The 14,649-nt window shown below is 55.6% G+C and overlaps 1 protein-coding gene across 1 annotated transcript; it reads left to right on the top strand.

The window, feature by feature from the left end:
* The first annotated feature begins 673 nt into the window (after positions 1-673).
* LOC141041237 (uncharacterized) lies at positions 674-4,811 on the top strand. The gene is made up of 4 exons (XM_073507357.1): positions 674-767; positions 2,150-2,209; positions 3,237-4,370; positions 4,696-4,811. Exons 1-4 carry the CDS (start codon positions 674-676, stop codon positions 4,809-4,811), a joined length of 1,404 nt encoding a protein of 467 aa, XP_073363458.1.
* The last annotated feature ends 9,838 nt before the right edge of the window (positions 4,812-14,649 follow it).

Here is a 14,649-nt window from a genome sequence, read left to right as displayed (position 1 = left end):
AAGACGGGGCAGTGGATGCCCACGCGGAGAGGAGTACGAGGGTTCACTAGTTCGGCTGCGGTGTGAGGCTGCCGTCGCCGCCGAATTACAGGGGGTGTGGGTGAGTATAGGGATGGCCTGGCCAGCGGTGGGAGTAGTAGGGGGCGGTGAGGCCTCCGCGGCAGCACAGCCGGCCATGGGAGGCAGGAGCAGGCGACACGACCAGCGCTAGGTTGGGCGGCTGGAGCAAGAAGACCAGAGGTTGAAGAAGCACTACGGCCGTTGGATGGACATCGTACGGTCACAAGAGCTAGAATCGTTCATATTGACTAAGTTGACAAAGTGCTCCGTCCGCGTCAACTTAGTAGGCCCACTAGTCAGCCTCCCACTATGGTGGGTCCCATCTAGCCGGGGGATTATTCATTTTTTTGTGCGTAATAAGGAGGCACTTCCTTGCGTGCGAAGATATAGCTGGTGGGTCCAAGCTGTCAGCGGGAGGAACGTTTGTTTCGCAAAATACAGAGGCCCTTCCGGTGGGTCCCAGCTGTTAGGTAGACGAATCATTATTTTGCGCATAATAAGGAGGCACTTGATTGTGTGGGTCCCTACTGTCAGCCTCTCCACTTACATCGCTCTTCCAATGGCTGTTGTTTGTTGACCATGTTGACCATGCCGCACCGAGAGCACAAACGCGATGGATGAGGGCAAGGCCCAGGAAGGGAACGACCCGGAGCCGATGAAGCCACAACAGCGGATGCCCACGCCGAGGGGAGTACGAGCGCTGACTGGTCAGCTGCGGGGTGAGGCTGATGTTGCCAAAAGATAACAGGATGTGCGGGTGGGTAGAGGGATGGCTTGGCGGCAGCACAAACGGCCACGGGAGGAGGGAGTAGGCAGTCCCACCGGTGCTGGTTTGGGCGGCTGGAGCAGGAAGATCAGGGATTAAAGAAGCACGACGGCCGTTGGATGGACATCCAACAGTCACTGCTCTGTGTTGACTAAGTTGACAAGGCCTTGCGTACGCGTCAATTATTTTAGGACTGCGTCATCGTCAACCTAGTAGGCCCAGAAGTCAGCCTCCAAATCTATGGAAACAGCATACAACCCATTAGCCATTATTTTCAATAATTTACAGCCCATTTGCTAATTCTTGAGGATATTTTGAAGCCCATATTCTTTTTATTAGCAATACAGACCATATTCTAGGCACTGCTAAAAAGTTCAACAAAATTTTGCATATTTCGGTAGGGTCCAAACTCTTTTAATCACGAAATTTCGAGTCACGTTAAAAATAATTTTTAAAAAATCATATAAAAAAAATTCTCCACAAAAAATGAATGAAATTTAAAATCTTGACTAGCAAGATGCCCGTGCATTGCACGGAACATCAAGATGCATTTGTATGAGTAGTTTATCTTTTGGGAGAAAAGGATGAACCAGGGAAAGCCGTATTTGCAAATGTGGAGAGGAGTGCGGGTAAATTATCATAGTTTCCTTCCTATCCGTTAGATATAGATTGGATGGCCTATATTGCAGGATGGCAGACACACCATCATCACCAACTCTGCTCTTTATAAGAGTAGAGAAATCCAGAAAAAACGATATTTGAATGTAATTGCCGGTTGGCTTTGGTTTAAAAATTTACAACCCATTTCTTACAACTTATAGCCCATTTTCTGGGGAAGCCCATTTCTTACTACTTACATCCCTCCTCGTCTTGAAAGATTTGCAGCCCAGCAGGGCTGAGAAAAGCAAGTAGGCCTCGGTTGGGTATTCTCCAAAAAAAGAACTGGGCTAGCCATTTTTAGAAAGAAAAAAGATATCAACTGGGAACGTCATGTGCTTAAATAAAAGCGTAGGCGTGAGCTAGATGGGCCACAGCCCCCACACATCGCGCAGTTGAGCTCCGTCTCTAAAACTAAAAAACAACTGGGCGAGCTGCTGGGTCCCTGGTGTTATCCGCTCGTCGTGTAATTTTCTCATTTATTGACTACATTGACAGTGGCGTGGGACCTAGTTGTCAAACAATTAGGAGGAAGTATTTTTTTGGCTTGTAATAACGAGGCATCTGCTTGCGTAATGCAATGACCCTGGTGGGTCCCTAGTGTCACCCTGTCCACGTAGTCATCTCCTGATTCCTCTCGGTTGTTGACCATGTTGACAACACCAGACAGCGACGGGCACAGCGAGCAAACCAAGGTGGAGAATGACGGCGAGGCCTCGGACGGGAGTACGTAGCCGTTGAAGATGTGGCAGTGTAGTGGCAGGAGGAGGGGAGTACGAGGGCAACAACATGTAACTCAAGCATACAAACGGTACAAAAAGCCCAAGGATTAATTGTTCATCAAATTTAGACAAAACCCAGATTGAACATGGCAATAACATCTAACCGAACCACTCTTTTTCACAGTTACAATCAAATGGATCAGTCTGATCCATAAAATCAACATCCCGTGCAAAAAAATTATTGGAGGATGACTACAAGTTGTTGTAAATAGAAGCCGAGCCCGTTCAAAAGCCCATTTGTTCACCCGAAACTTCTTTTTTTGCTGTGCAACATGTCCGTCCGTGAGAAATCTCTTGTTGAAAAACTCAAGCCCCATGGACAATAGTAACCTCGCATTCAACAGGAAGAATGTGACAAAGCTTCTGTTTGGCTGGTTGGATGCATATCCTTCCATCATTATTGTCCTCAAATGAATGTCATGAGAACTAAGAAAATCCTGGTGCTTATTACGCCACCGGTTGGTTATATGTTTTTCTCCATGTGTTAGTGCCTAAGTAGACATGAAGATTGAAAACAGTTAAGGTCTGAAAAAAGAGTGTGTCAAAAGAGCGACAGTTGAACGGTTAATTCTAGTACAGTATATACGAGCTTTCAATGTTCATGAAATCATCACCTTTATATATAAATTCTCCAAACATCGAATGCATCGCAGCAAGCCAATAATTATGTTCAGATCATAACTATACATTCCAGTATATAAGATCTTGACAGAATCCAGCAACATTGATAGGCTATCCATGGATGAACTCTTCATTGAGCATATAACATAATATTAGTACCCAAAGTGTACTCCAAGATGATATAAAACTTACGCGCACAAATGAAACATGTAGCTTATGATTACAAATTTGTAGATGATAATATACGGTACCTGAAATGTGAGGAGCATAAAGGGTTATTCTACAGATGTTGCATCATAAAGGGTTTGATGCCAAATGGATATCTTGGGTTAAACAATTACTGTCCATAGGTTCTTCATCTGTGCTGTTAAATGGAATTCCTGGAAAGCAATTTAAGTGCAAGTGTGGGGTCAGACAGGGTGATCCCCTATCACCATTGTTGTTTGTCATCGCAGCGGATCTGTTGCAGTCTGTGGTCAACCAAATGTTGGAGCATGGCACGCTCTCTTTGCCTATTCCAACCCATGATAGAGATTTTCCTATCATTCAATATGCGGATGACATGATTATATTTCTTGCAGCTAAGGATGATGAGCTTGTTGCCCTAAAGAACATGCTGCTTACCTTCCAACAATCCACACGTTTAAAGGTGAACTTTGCTAAATCTTCAATGATTCCATTGAATATGAGTGATGATGAGGCTACTAGGCTTGCTGCTATTCTTGGTTGTAGAATTGGGCAGCTACCATTTACTTATCTTGGATTGCCTTTGGGAACTACTAGGCCGAGGATCATTGACCTAATGCCTCTAGTTGACAGTCTTGAGAGGAGGTTAACTGCAAGCTCTTCCATGCTGAATCAAGGCTCTCGCTTGCAGCTTCTTACCTCTGTCCTGACCTCTCTGCCAATATACTTTCTGTGCAGCCTCAATATTCCACCAGGGATCATTAAGCAGCTAGACAAAATCTTCAGGCAATGTCTCTGGAGGGGCAATAGTGATGCTCCAAAGCAGTCTCTGGCTGCATGGGAGCTAGTTTGCAGGCCAAAAGATAAAGGGGGTTTAGGAGTTATTAATCTGAACATCCAGAATAAAGGACTCCTCATCAAGCATCTTCACAAGTTCTATAACAAGGTTGATATTCCTTGGGTGACCCTGATATGGAACAGCTACTATGATCATGGGGTTCCACAGGCCACAGCTCAAGCTGGATCTTTCTGGTGGAGGGATGTTCTGAAACTGCATGAGGCTTATACTGCTATTGCCTCAGCTCATATCAACATGGGTGACACTGCTCTGTTCTGGACAGATTCTTGGCACATTGGGGATTCTGCTAGACCCCTATGTTGGAGATTGCCTAGGTTGTTTTCTTTTGTCAATAATGATAAGATCTCAGTGCAGGAATTTCTTCAATCCCAGGATCTATTCTCCGTGTTTTATTTGCCTCTTTCTCATGAGGTTGCTGCTGAGTCACACATGCTGGAAGGTTGGATCATGCAGTTAGACAGAGACCCCACTATACCTGATGTTTGGATATGGCCTGATAATTCAGGGGAATACACTGCCAAAAGCTTCTACATGATCATGCACTCCCACCTACCTACAATACAACCTTGCAAATGGTTGTGGCAGAGTAGGTGCACTATGAAGATCAAGGTGTTTGGGTGGCTGTTATTCTTTGATAGACTCAACACCAAGGATATGCTAGTTCGAAGACATTGGCGCTCTAGCCAAGATGACAATCTCTGTCTCATTTGCAGTGAGCTGGTGTATGAGGATAGAATCCATCTATTTTTTAATTGCACATTCAGCTGTAGAGTCTGGAGCTACTTGGGCATTGATTGGTCTGGAGGCCCCGATATACTGCAATGTATCATGCATGCTAGATGCAGCTTCAGGCACCCTTTCTTCTTTGAAGTTATGCTGACAGCAGCCTGGAATATTTGGATTTTAAGAAATGGCAGAACCTTCAGAGCTGAGAGAGCTACTTTCAGTGCTTGGAAGTGTAAATTCATCCATGATATTTCATTGCTTGCTCATAGGGTGAAAGATTGTATTAAACCAAAACTCTTGGCTTGGGTTGATTCTTTGTTGTAAAGCAGGTAGGGATGTTTAGTCATAGGTAGGCTCTTTTCTTTTTCTTTGTATAGTCTGTAATTTGCTTGTACAGTTCTGTTTTCTTTAATAAAGGGCTGTGGGGCTTTGCCTCACAGTAAATATTCAAAAAAATGTGAGGAGCCAAACACCAACTTGTTGTGATCATTAAACGGATCACGAATTACACCCAAGGTCTCCAATTTGGGCGCAGAGACGACAATTATTTGCGAAGGTTTATAACAATAATGAAGGAGCAACCTTTGAAGTGAAGGGGCATCTTCAGTGATCAGCTGCTGTCCTTCAAAACAAATTCTAATGCTTTTACTTGGAGACAACTGATAGGGATTTATTTTTCCAAAACAATCAGCAAGCGCTCCAGGGCAGGGCAACTGGAGTGGATGATGCTATGTAGCGAGGCCTTTGACAGATAAACCACCACAAGAAAAAGTTTTTTTAGCAGTGGGAGTCGAAGCATTTGTACCATATCGTCTGGTAGATGGCACCGGCCGAAGGTGGCGGTGCAGAGAGAGGAGGAAAACCACGAGATGGACAACGGTGGTGTGGGCACAAATTCTTGGTGTCCGGTTCATGGTATGAAACTTTCATGGTAATGGTAGAACTCAAACTGCTAGAGTTTTTCGAATTCAGGGGATGTCAGCCAAGCCTCCACCGTGCAGGGTATGGACAACAGGTAGCATGTCGGGATGCAAAGGCATTGAATGTGTCGGCGTTCTAGGAACGGGGGTACCCAGACTTTCCTGCCTACGGCCCACGGCATGGCTCCACCAGCGGGCCCGTCCGGCCCATCTTCATCGGCAACACTCAAGATCCTCGCGAGGGGCCAAGCCTCGCGAGGCGGACGACACAAGACCTCCTCAGGAGCGGCCTCACCAGGCTGGCTCCCGAGGAGCGGAGAGATCAAGGCGAGGCGAACCTCGCGAGGTTCCAATGACGCAAGCCATGATGACCAAGGCCAGGCGGGCGCCAGTGAGCGCAGAGCACCAGTTTCCTCTTTGGTGCTAAAGAAGCAAGCACAGGCGCAGAGTCCCGAGGCATCAGGCAAAGGTTTCCATATCAGTGCAACGTGACCAAGACCAGCGGGACGGCAGGACGGAGGTCACCGTGGAGCCCAAGACGGCGTCCTCACCACAGCCTTTGGCAGGCGAAGACCGCTTTTGTCAGGATAAGCTGTACTAGATGTTCCCCTTCAAACTTGGCCGTTGTGGGATCCCTTCCCGCTCAATATTTGGGAAGAGGACCCGGGCCTCTATAAATAGGTCTAGCCACCACCATAGAGAGGCATCTCATCTGAGGACGGATCATTCGGACCGCTCTCGCACTCACCAGTTCACCAAGCACAAGAACACCTCGCCTCAGGAGGCTGTTCTTCCACTTGTACTGTTCGTCCCCAGCCCGAGAGGCAATCCACCACACCACACTGGAGTAGGGTATTACACCACATCGGTGGCCCGAACCAGTATAAATCTTGTGTCTCTGTGTTCTTTGGGTTTGACGAGTTAGTCCGCTAGATCGTGGAGCGCGAGAACTTGGGAGAGGAGAGATCTTTGTGCGCACCCCAGTGTTCGAACCTTGAGGGTTTTGCCGGAACCCGTGATCCGACATTTGGCGTGCTAGGTAGGGGAGTGCCGAAGCTTTCTTCTCATCGATCCGCGTTTCGCCGCTCCACCACAACCATGTCGGACGCTCGTCGCGGCCGCGCTGACCGTCGGGCTGCCCTCGCCGCTTGCGTCGCTCAGACGGCTCCTGTCGGCGGGCCTCCCCGTCGTTCTCCGTCACCCGCCACCAACGCTGCCACCGGCCCGGCCAGAAACGAGCAGCAGGCGTCCTCGCTGCACCCCTCGGTGCAGCGGGACGGCCGCACCGCCACTCCGTCACTGACTCCAGCCGGCTCGTTGTCTCACGCTCGTCGCGCCCCCACGGACGTGCGGGCCGCGCTGCTCATGGCGCATGAGCTCCTGCGTTACCGCCCGGTCGACAACCTCTACGAGGATTGGCTCGACAGCATCGCCGAGCTCGTCAGCGCTGCTGGGGGCTCTCCTGCGCCGTCCCTCTTGCTGCCTTGTCCCCCACCAGCTACGGGCGACGTGGCTCACGGAGCACCTCCACCACCCCCGCATCAAGACGGCGTCCTAGCGCCAAGACACGCGGCCCCGCGGCAAAACCCACCGCGTCAGGTGCCCGCGCATGAAGAAAGAAGCTGCCAAGAAGTTCCTTGCCCGCAAGAGAATGCTCCACCGCTCCCAGCACCGCCGCGTCAGGATCGCTTGCCGCGGCAGGGCCATGCGCCACTTGTCGTGACGGCGCGCGGTCACCAAGATCTGTCTCCGCTCCCACGGCGAGCCCCGGTGGTGACAGCAGGCTGCCGCGCCTTCACTCCGAAGCTGCGCAGCGTCGTCTGGCCGGGCAAGTTCAAGCCAGACCTGCCCCCTCGCTATGACGGCACCCCCGACCCTGCAGAGTTCTTGCAGCTCTATGAGCTGAGCATCGAGGCGGCCAACGGCGACGAGAAAGTCATGGCGAACTGGTTTCCCATGGCTCTCAAGGATGGCGCACGCTCTTGGCTCCTGAACCTGCCCGTGGGATCCATCTCCTCCTGGGGTGAGATGCGCGACCGCTTTGTCGCCAAATTCCAGGGCACTCGCGACCGCCCGCCGGTCGTGGTTGACCTGCGCCGCATCAAGCAAGAGCCTAGAGAGACCCTGCAGAAGTACATCCAACGTTTCAACTGCGGCCGCCTCAAGATCCCCAAGGTGACGGACGAGGCCATCATCTTCGCATTCTCTGATGGCGTCCGCGATGTCAAGATGAAGGAGGAGCTCGCTATCCATGAAGACCTGTGCACGGCCTTGGAGCTATTCAACCTAGCAACCAAGTGCACAAGAGCTGAGGAGGGACGTCTCTCCCTCATCGAGCTCCCGACGGCAGATCCAGAAGACAAGAAAGCCAAGGCCAAGAACGTGAAGCGCAAGGGAGTAGCCGTGCTCACTGCGGAGCCGGATACGAAGTGCGGCCGGGACCATCCTGAGTCGTCCAAGAGCAGCCGACCGTTCTGCGCCTTCCACAACGTGCACATGCACAACACCAATGACTGTCAAGAGCTCAGGGCCATTCGAGATGGACGCTTCGGCCGATGCCCCGAGCGCAACGACCGGGGCTACGGCCTAGGAGGAGGACGAGGAGGAGGACGCTGGGACGACCGCAGCCCTCGCTAGGAGTGGCGTGACTGACCTCGTGAGGACCGCTGGCTGGACCAGCTTCGTGAGGGCAACTGGAGGGATCAGCCTCGCGAGGATCGCCCTCACGGCAACGCTGGCCTTCCTCCGCTGCCTCCACCACCAAGAAGGAAGGACGACCACCACCAGGACGAGGGGGCTGGGGGCTTCCAGGAGCCTCGCGCCATCGCCTGCATCTTGGGCGGTGCGCAGGCCCAGCCTCCCAGCGCCTCTTCAAGCAGTTTGCTCGAGAGGTGAACGCGGCTCTTCCCAGGCTCGAGGCGACACGCCCGCTTAGGTGGTCCAAGTGCGCCGTCACCTTCAGCTCAGTTGACCAGCTCAAGTGTGCCGCAACCACCGGCGCCCTCTCGATGTTCTGTTCGCCCGTCATCAGCAACGTCCAAGTCACCAAGACCCTCATCGACGGTGGAGCAGGACTCAATGTCCTGTCCGTTGAGACATTCGACAGCCTCCAAGTGCAATATGAACAGCTGCAGCCTACCAAGCCCTTCTCAGGGGTGACCGATGGCTCCACTACCCCGATAGGGCAGGTCCGCCTTCCTGTCACCTTTGGAGAACGCAAGAACTACCGCACTAAGCTCATCAACTTCGATGTCGCCCACATCAGCCTGCCGTACAACGCCATCCTCGGGTATCCAGCATTACCCAAGTTCATGGCGGCCACTCACCACGGCTACAACGTCCCCAAGATGCCAGGGAGCGGTGGGATCATCACGGTCCCCTGCGAAGAAAGAGACGCGGTGTGCTCCCTCGAGCGCGCCTTCCAAGCCGCAGCAATTGAAGACCCCGGCAACGAAGGAATCCTGTACCCTCCTGAGGCCATCCCCAAGAAGAAGAAGCAGCTGCTCCATGCGGGTCCGCAGGAGGGCAACACCACCGGAAGCACCACTTCAAGGCCAGCGCCCTCAGGTGGGGCACCTCCCTCCCGCGCATAGGGAAGCGCGCCCGGTGCCATCCTCGGGCAAGGCTCGGGGGCTCTCTTTTGGAGGGCCTCAGACCTCACGAACGTCACGAGTGAGGCGCTTGGGCACCACGTGGAGGCGTGCTTCGTGGCACGTTTCCCTCAGGAAGACGGCAAGCAAGGTGCGCTCGGTGTTCAGGAGTTCGTCCACAAAACCATTCAGGAGCTGGAAAATGCAAGGGCCGTGCACGGTGATCGCCGCCCACCTCGTGCGGCCCCCCATCCAGGCGAGGATGGTGGGCTGCGCGTCTGCGTCGACATCCCAGGGCTCAATCGGGCCGCATCTCAGGAGCGTTTCTGGCCTTCGCGCGTGGGGCGCTGCGAGGGCCCACCGCACAGCTACGTTTGCATGCCCTTTGTCCTGCCGAGCGTGGCGTCCACCTTCCAGCGTAGCCTGCGGAGCATTTTGGCGGCTTAGGAGGCCAGGCATCACGCGGTCCTGACGGAGGTGGAGACGGTCCTCAAGGAGCCGCCCGAACTCCCAGGGCCTGCCGAGGCTCAGGAACCTGGTGGCTCGTGAGGAGCAACTTCATCGCACGCCTTCACTACAGCAACATCTCTTCAGCAACTAAACCAGGTGACATTTTCCAAGTTCATTTAGCTGGGAGCGCCCTTCGGGCTGCATCATTCCCAAGCCGTATAGGTCCATCCTTGCGGCATGTATCCTTTCATGTCTTTAGCTTACCTTGCTGGGGCGCCCCTCAGGCTGCATCATCCCCAGGCCGCTCGGGTCCTACCCAGTGGCATGTGTCGTTCCTGCATTTACCTAAGCTAGTTCGCTTTCATCCATGATCTATCTATGGTTATCACCTGCTTGATTGTCACCCACCACGGGAGCTGCGCGCCGATCGTCTTTCTTCAGGATCTTCCGCATGAGAGAGTTAAGCACGACGTCTATGCTCGGGCCCGTCCCTGCAGCGTCGATAAATCTAACGGCTGAGCTCTGTCTGGCGGGCCGGCCCCGTTCACGTCACCTCCTGGGGCCTTTGGTGCATGGCCTTCTCATATGATAACCTCAGGAAATTCATTCGGCGCAGGTTGCCTAACCACCTCGCAGGACCACCGCAGTCAACAAGAACAAAGACCAGGCGCAACCCGCCTTGAGGTAGGGCCTCGTGAGTCCCGCGCTGGCTCACGAGTGCCCAGACACACCTCATCTAGCCCTGTCATGCAAGCTACGTGTCAGGGCGGGGCTATACACGCCCCGGGGGCTCTCCGCACTAGGGAGTCCCCTCCCATGCACCAGTGGAAGCACCATGCTCCGCGCTGGCCGTCGACACTGCCGAGGAGCGGCTATGCCCGTGCAAGTATAGAAGCGCTATGCTCCGCGCTGGTGATAAACAACTGAGGGCGGCCCCATGGCCGTATCAACCTCAAGGAGCCCTTGAGCTCGGTGCCTAGCCTCACCGCGCTGCTTTCCCTCGGGAGGGTAGCGCGAGGGGGCTGGGCACGGGGGCTGCGCTCAGGTCACGCCTGGCGTACGCCCCGCCAGGTCCCTCGGACCTGGTCGTCGCGCAACCCTCCCGAGTGAAAGCCCGGCGAGGACAGGTATGAGGTCTGTTCGTACGTCAAGGGGGACCCTTGGGCATCACGACCCAAGGGCCGAACTGGCCATGTAGCCCCTCACCCCCTGGCCTCGTCCTGGTCTCCGGTCAGAGCCAGTGGCGGCTGAGGTATGCACGGGGCCGGGCCCTGCCGACGCAGAACACCAAGACCTGCTCTTACATCTCCTTCTCAAGGTCGTTTGAACGTCAAGGGGGACTCCTGAGCATCGCGACTCAGGAGCCTAACTGGCCACGTAGCCCCTCACCCCCTGGCCTCGTCCTGGTCTACGGTCAGAGCCAGTGGCGGCTAAGGTATGCGCGGGGTCGGGCCCTGCCGACGTAGAACATCAGGACCTGCTCCTGCATCTCCTTTGTGTAACCTGTTTGTGCGTCAAGGGGGACTCCTGAGCATCGCGACTCAGGAGCCTAACTGGCCACGTAGCCCCTCACCCCCTGGCCTCGTCCTGGTCTCCGGTCAGAGCCAGCGGCGGCTGAGGTATGCGTGGGGTCGGGCTCTGCCGACGTAGAACATAAAAGAAAACAGGAAGGAAGTCGCAAAATTCAAACAAATATTACAAGACATATTGTTCTCCGAATATCAAACACAAGTTTAAACGCCTCCATGAGGCACGATGCATGTTGCAGGAGTTTAAGCAGGAAAGGAGCCGCAAGCAAGTCACCCCTGGACATCGCCGGCGCCCGCAAGGGGCGCTCCTCCCTTGGTGGCGTCTCCTTCTCCTGCACCATCGGTCGGGGCTGCAGGATTAGTGGCACCACCGGTCAAAGGCGCGGAACTTCTTCAAGAGGGCCTCCACCTGGCCCTTCACAGCTGTGGCAGCGGCTGCATAGTGCACGTCATCCACAGGCTCTAGCAGCTCGTCAAGGCGGGTGGTAGGGTCGCGAAGCTAGAGGTGGCTGAAGATGCGCGTCAGCGCAGCCGAAGAAAGGACGCGAGCTTCTTCCTCCCCCATGGGGTCGACGCCGCTCACGACTTCTTCAAGCGCCTCCACCAAGTAAGGAAGCAGCTGAGCGGGGTCGTCCTCGTCGGTGGTCAGCGGCTTCTCCAGGCCCTTCTCGTAGAGTGCCTTCAGTGCCACACGAGACCTCTCCTCAAAGAGCGCGAAGGCCGCGCGGTCCACGGCCAGGACCTTCGCCTTGGCGTCAAGTTTGGCCCTCTCCGCCTTCACCTTCCGCTCCAGCTCCTCCAGCCGGCCGCGCTCAGCAGCCTGCGCCTCCGCCGACTGCGCCAGCTCGGTGTCACGGCCCTTGATGGCGTCCTCTCGGGCTTCATCTTCTCCTCCTCCACCTGGCGACCACGAGCTTCTTCGGCACGCTCGTCACGCAGGGCCTTCAGCTCGGCCTCCAACGCCCGGCAGCGATCCTGGGCGACCTCGGTGTCCTTTGCAGCCGCCTTGCAAGCAGCTGCTGCCTGGGCGGCCGCCTGCTTCTCCCTCTCGGAGGTTGCCGCGGCCTGGCTCAGTGCGGCCCGCACGGACACGTTGGAATGGAGCCAGCCAGAGACCAGCTCCAGGCGCCCTGCTGCCAGGAAGGGCTCGGCGCCCTGAAGATCTTCTTGCAGCTGGGTTATCTCAGAAAGGGCACGCTCCAAGATGTCGAGAGAGGCAGAAAAACCTGGAACCAGCGGTGCAGCAGAAGGAGGAGGAGGCAACAACGTCACCATGGCTTGGGAGACTGGGGGCTCCTGAGCTTCTGGCACCTCAGCAGCCGCGCTGGGCATCGGCGCCTCCAGAGCCAGCGGGGCCACGGGGGCTGACTCCTCACGAAGATGCCCGTTAGGACCTGGCGAAGATGTTGGAGCCGGGGAGGGGCGAGCGCCATCGCTCCCCTTCCCCACAGAGGGAGGTGCGGCCGCCGCGGATGGATCGACCTCGGGCGGCGTCTTCATGTCCTCCTTCCTCTTCTTTGCCGCAGGCGGTGGCCTAGCCAATCAATGGTGAACGTCAAGGATCGACAACATAATCAAGAACAAGATGGAGCACAAATACTTACTGGTCTACCGTGGTGTGGTCCACCCTCCGCTTGTTAAGCTTGAAGCCCGAGAACCTCGCGGTCTGGGGCGCGGGCGCACGGGCTCCAGGAGCTGAAGGAGGAGCAGGAGATGGCCGTGAGCGGCACCGGGTGGCGTCCGAGAAGAGGCAGCATCCTGGGAGATCAGCGCCGACCTGTCCCTCGTCGGGATCACGGGCGGATCCTCCTTCTCCTGGGAGACGCCGGCCTCGTCGTCGTCATGAAGGGTGCGGAGGATTTCAGCCTTGCTCAAGGGGGAGGACTCCCCCGTCCCCTCAAGGGTCGCTTCGGAATTGCGCTCCTCGCCTTCCTCTTCTTCTTCTCCCTTGCAGGACTCATTGGAGGACACGAGCACCTGCGCCGTCGTCATCGAAGCCCCAGGGCGCATCAGCGGCACCAGCCCGCGCCCGTCGAAGATGGGCATGGCGGTCACGACCCGCGCTCCGTCCTCGCGTAGGAATAAAGGAACGAAGGCACTCAGCGGGTACTCCTGGTCGTCTCCAACCAGAAGACGGAGAGCCGCTGCTAGCTCTTCATCAGACAAGGCCGCCGAACTCAAACAAAGCTTGTCATCCGTGCCCCTAAGCATCCACAAGGAGCGCGAGCGTGCCTGGAGCGGGGCCACGCGCAGCATCAGGAACTCCCTCAGAAGCATGGCCCCCGTCAGTTTTGCCGCCTTCGTGTTGCCCGGCTTCAAGTCGGCGTTCATCTTCTCCAGCACCGGTGTCGCCCGGTCATCAGTAAGCTTTGCGCAAGACCACCCCTTGTCGGGTTGGGGCACCTCCGTTGGCAGCGTCATCCGTGGGTGGACGCACTTGGCGTCCATCCTGAAGCCGCCTTCCTTCTTCCCAGCCTTCGAAATAGCGTTGGCCTTGCCGGCCGCGATGAAGTTGGCACACCCAGTGGCATGGTCGCTGTTGACTCGAAGGAAGAAGAAGTGGCGCACCAAGGCCACAGACGACATCACACCGACATACGCCTCACAGTAGAAGGCGAAGATCGACAAAAGAAGAACAGAGTTGGGATGAAGATGAAGGGCCTGCGGCCCGTAATGGCTGAGGACGGTGAAGAAGAAGTCAGAGAAAGGGGGAACCAGGCCTGCGACGATGCTGCTCGTGAAGAAGGGGTAGAAGGTGCTGTTCGGGGCCTCCAGCTCAGCGGAGCCAACTCGGAGTTCGGTCTTCCCCCTCTGTTAGCAAGCGCGTGGCGCGAGATTCTTCTCCGAGACGTTGGGTGCGCCCTGAGCTGGCTCGTACCAAGCCGGCGACAAGGCGGGCTTGACCTTGCGCGGCGCCATTGGTCGGAAGATTGGAGGGGATTGAAGCGGATCTGGAGATTTCGGAAGCAAGGAGCGAGAAAGGGGATCTGGAGCAAGGCGAAGGAAAGCAATGAAGGCAAGCCTTGCTCGTGCCAGCCTTTTGTCAGCCGGGCAGTTGCCAAGGCAGCGTGGGAAAGCGGAGACGCCCACGTCCAATCAATTGCATGCGTCGCCCAAGGCCGTAGGCTGTTGGGGCCCGCGGCGCTCCGTACTTGCCCTTTGGCTTCGCCCCGAAGCCAAGCCCGAGCGCGCCTTGGGCCCGGGGGCTACTGTCGGCGTTCTGGGAATGGGGGTACCCAGACTTGCCTGCCTACGGCCCACGGCATGGCTCCACCAGCGGGCCGTCTGGCCCATCTTCATCAGCAACACACAAGACCCTCGCGAGGGGCCAAGCCTCACGAGGCGGACGACACAAGACCTCCTCAGGAGCGGCCTCACTAGGCTGGCTCACAAGGAGCGGAGAGATCGAGGCGAGGCGAACCTCGCGAGGTTCCAATGACGCAAGCCACGACGACCAAGGCCAGGTGGGCGCTAGCGAGCGCAGAGCACCAGTTTCCTCTTTG

The sequence above is a fragment of the Aegilops tauschii genome, chromosome 2 (genome assembly GCF_002575655.3).
Source record: "Aegilops tauschii subsp. strangulata cultivar AL8/78 chromosome 2, Aet v6.0, whole genome shotgun sequence".
Lineage (NCBI taxonomy): Eukaryota > Viridiplantae > Streptophyta > Magnoliopsida > Poales > Poaceae > Aegilops > Aegilops tauschii.
The sequence above is the reverse complement of the archived record's forward strand: the minus strand, read 5'-3'. Positions and strand labels throughout refer to the sequence as shown.

Coding starts and splice junctions, on each gene's coding strand:
- LOC141041237 (XM_073507357.1), top strand. CDS start 674: ATGGATGAGGGCAAGGCCCAGGAAGGGAACGACCCGGAGCCGATGAAG. Junction 768..2,149: donor GGGAGTACGAGCGCTGACTG/GTCAGCTGCGGG, acceptor TGACAACACCAG/ACAGCGACGGGCACAGCGAG. Junction 4,371..4,695: donor TGAGTCACACATGCTGGAAG/GTTGGATCATGC, acceptor TTGCACATTCAG/CTGTAGAGTCTGGAGCTACT.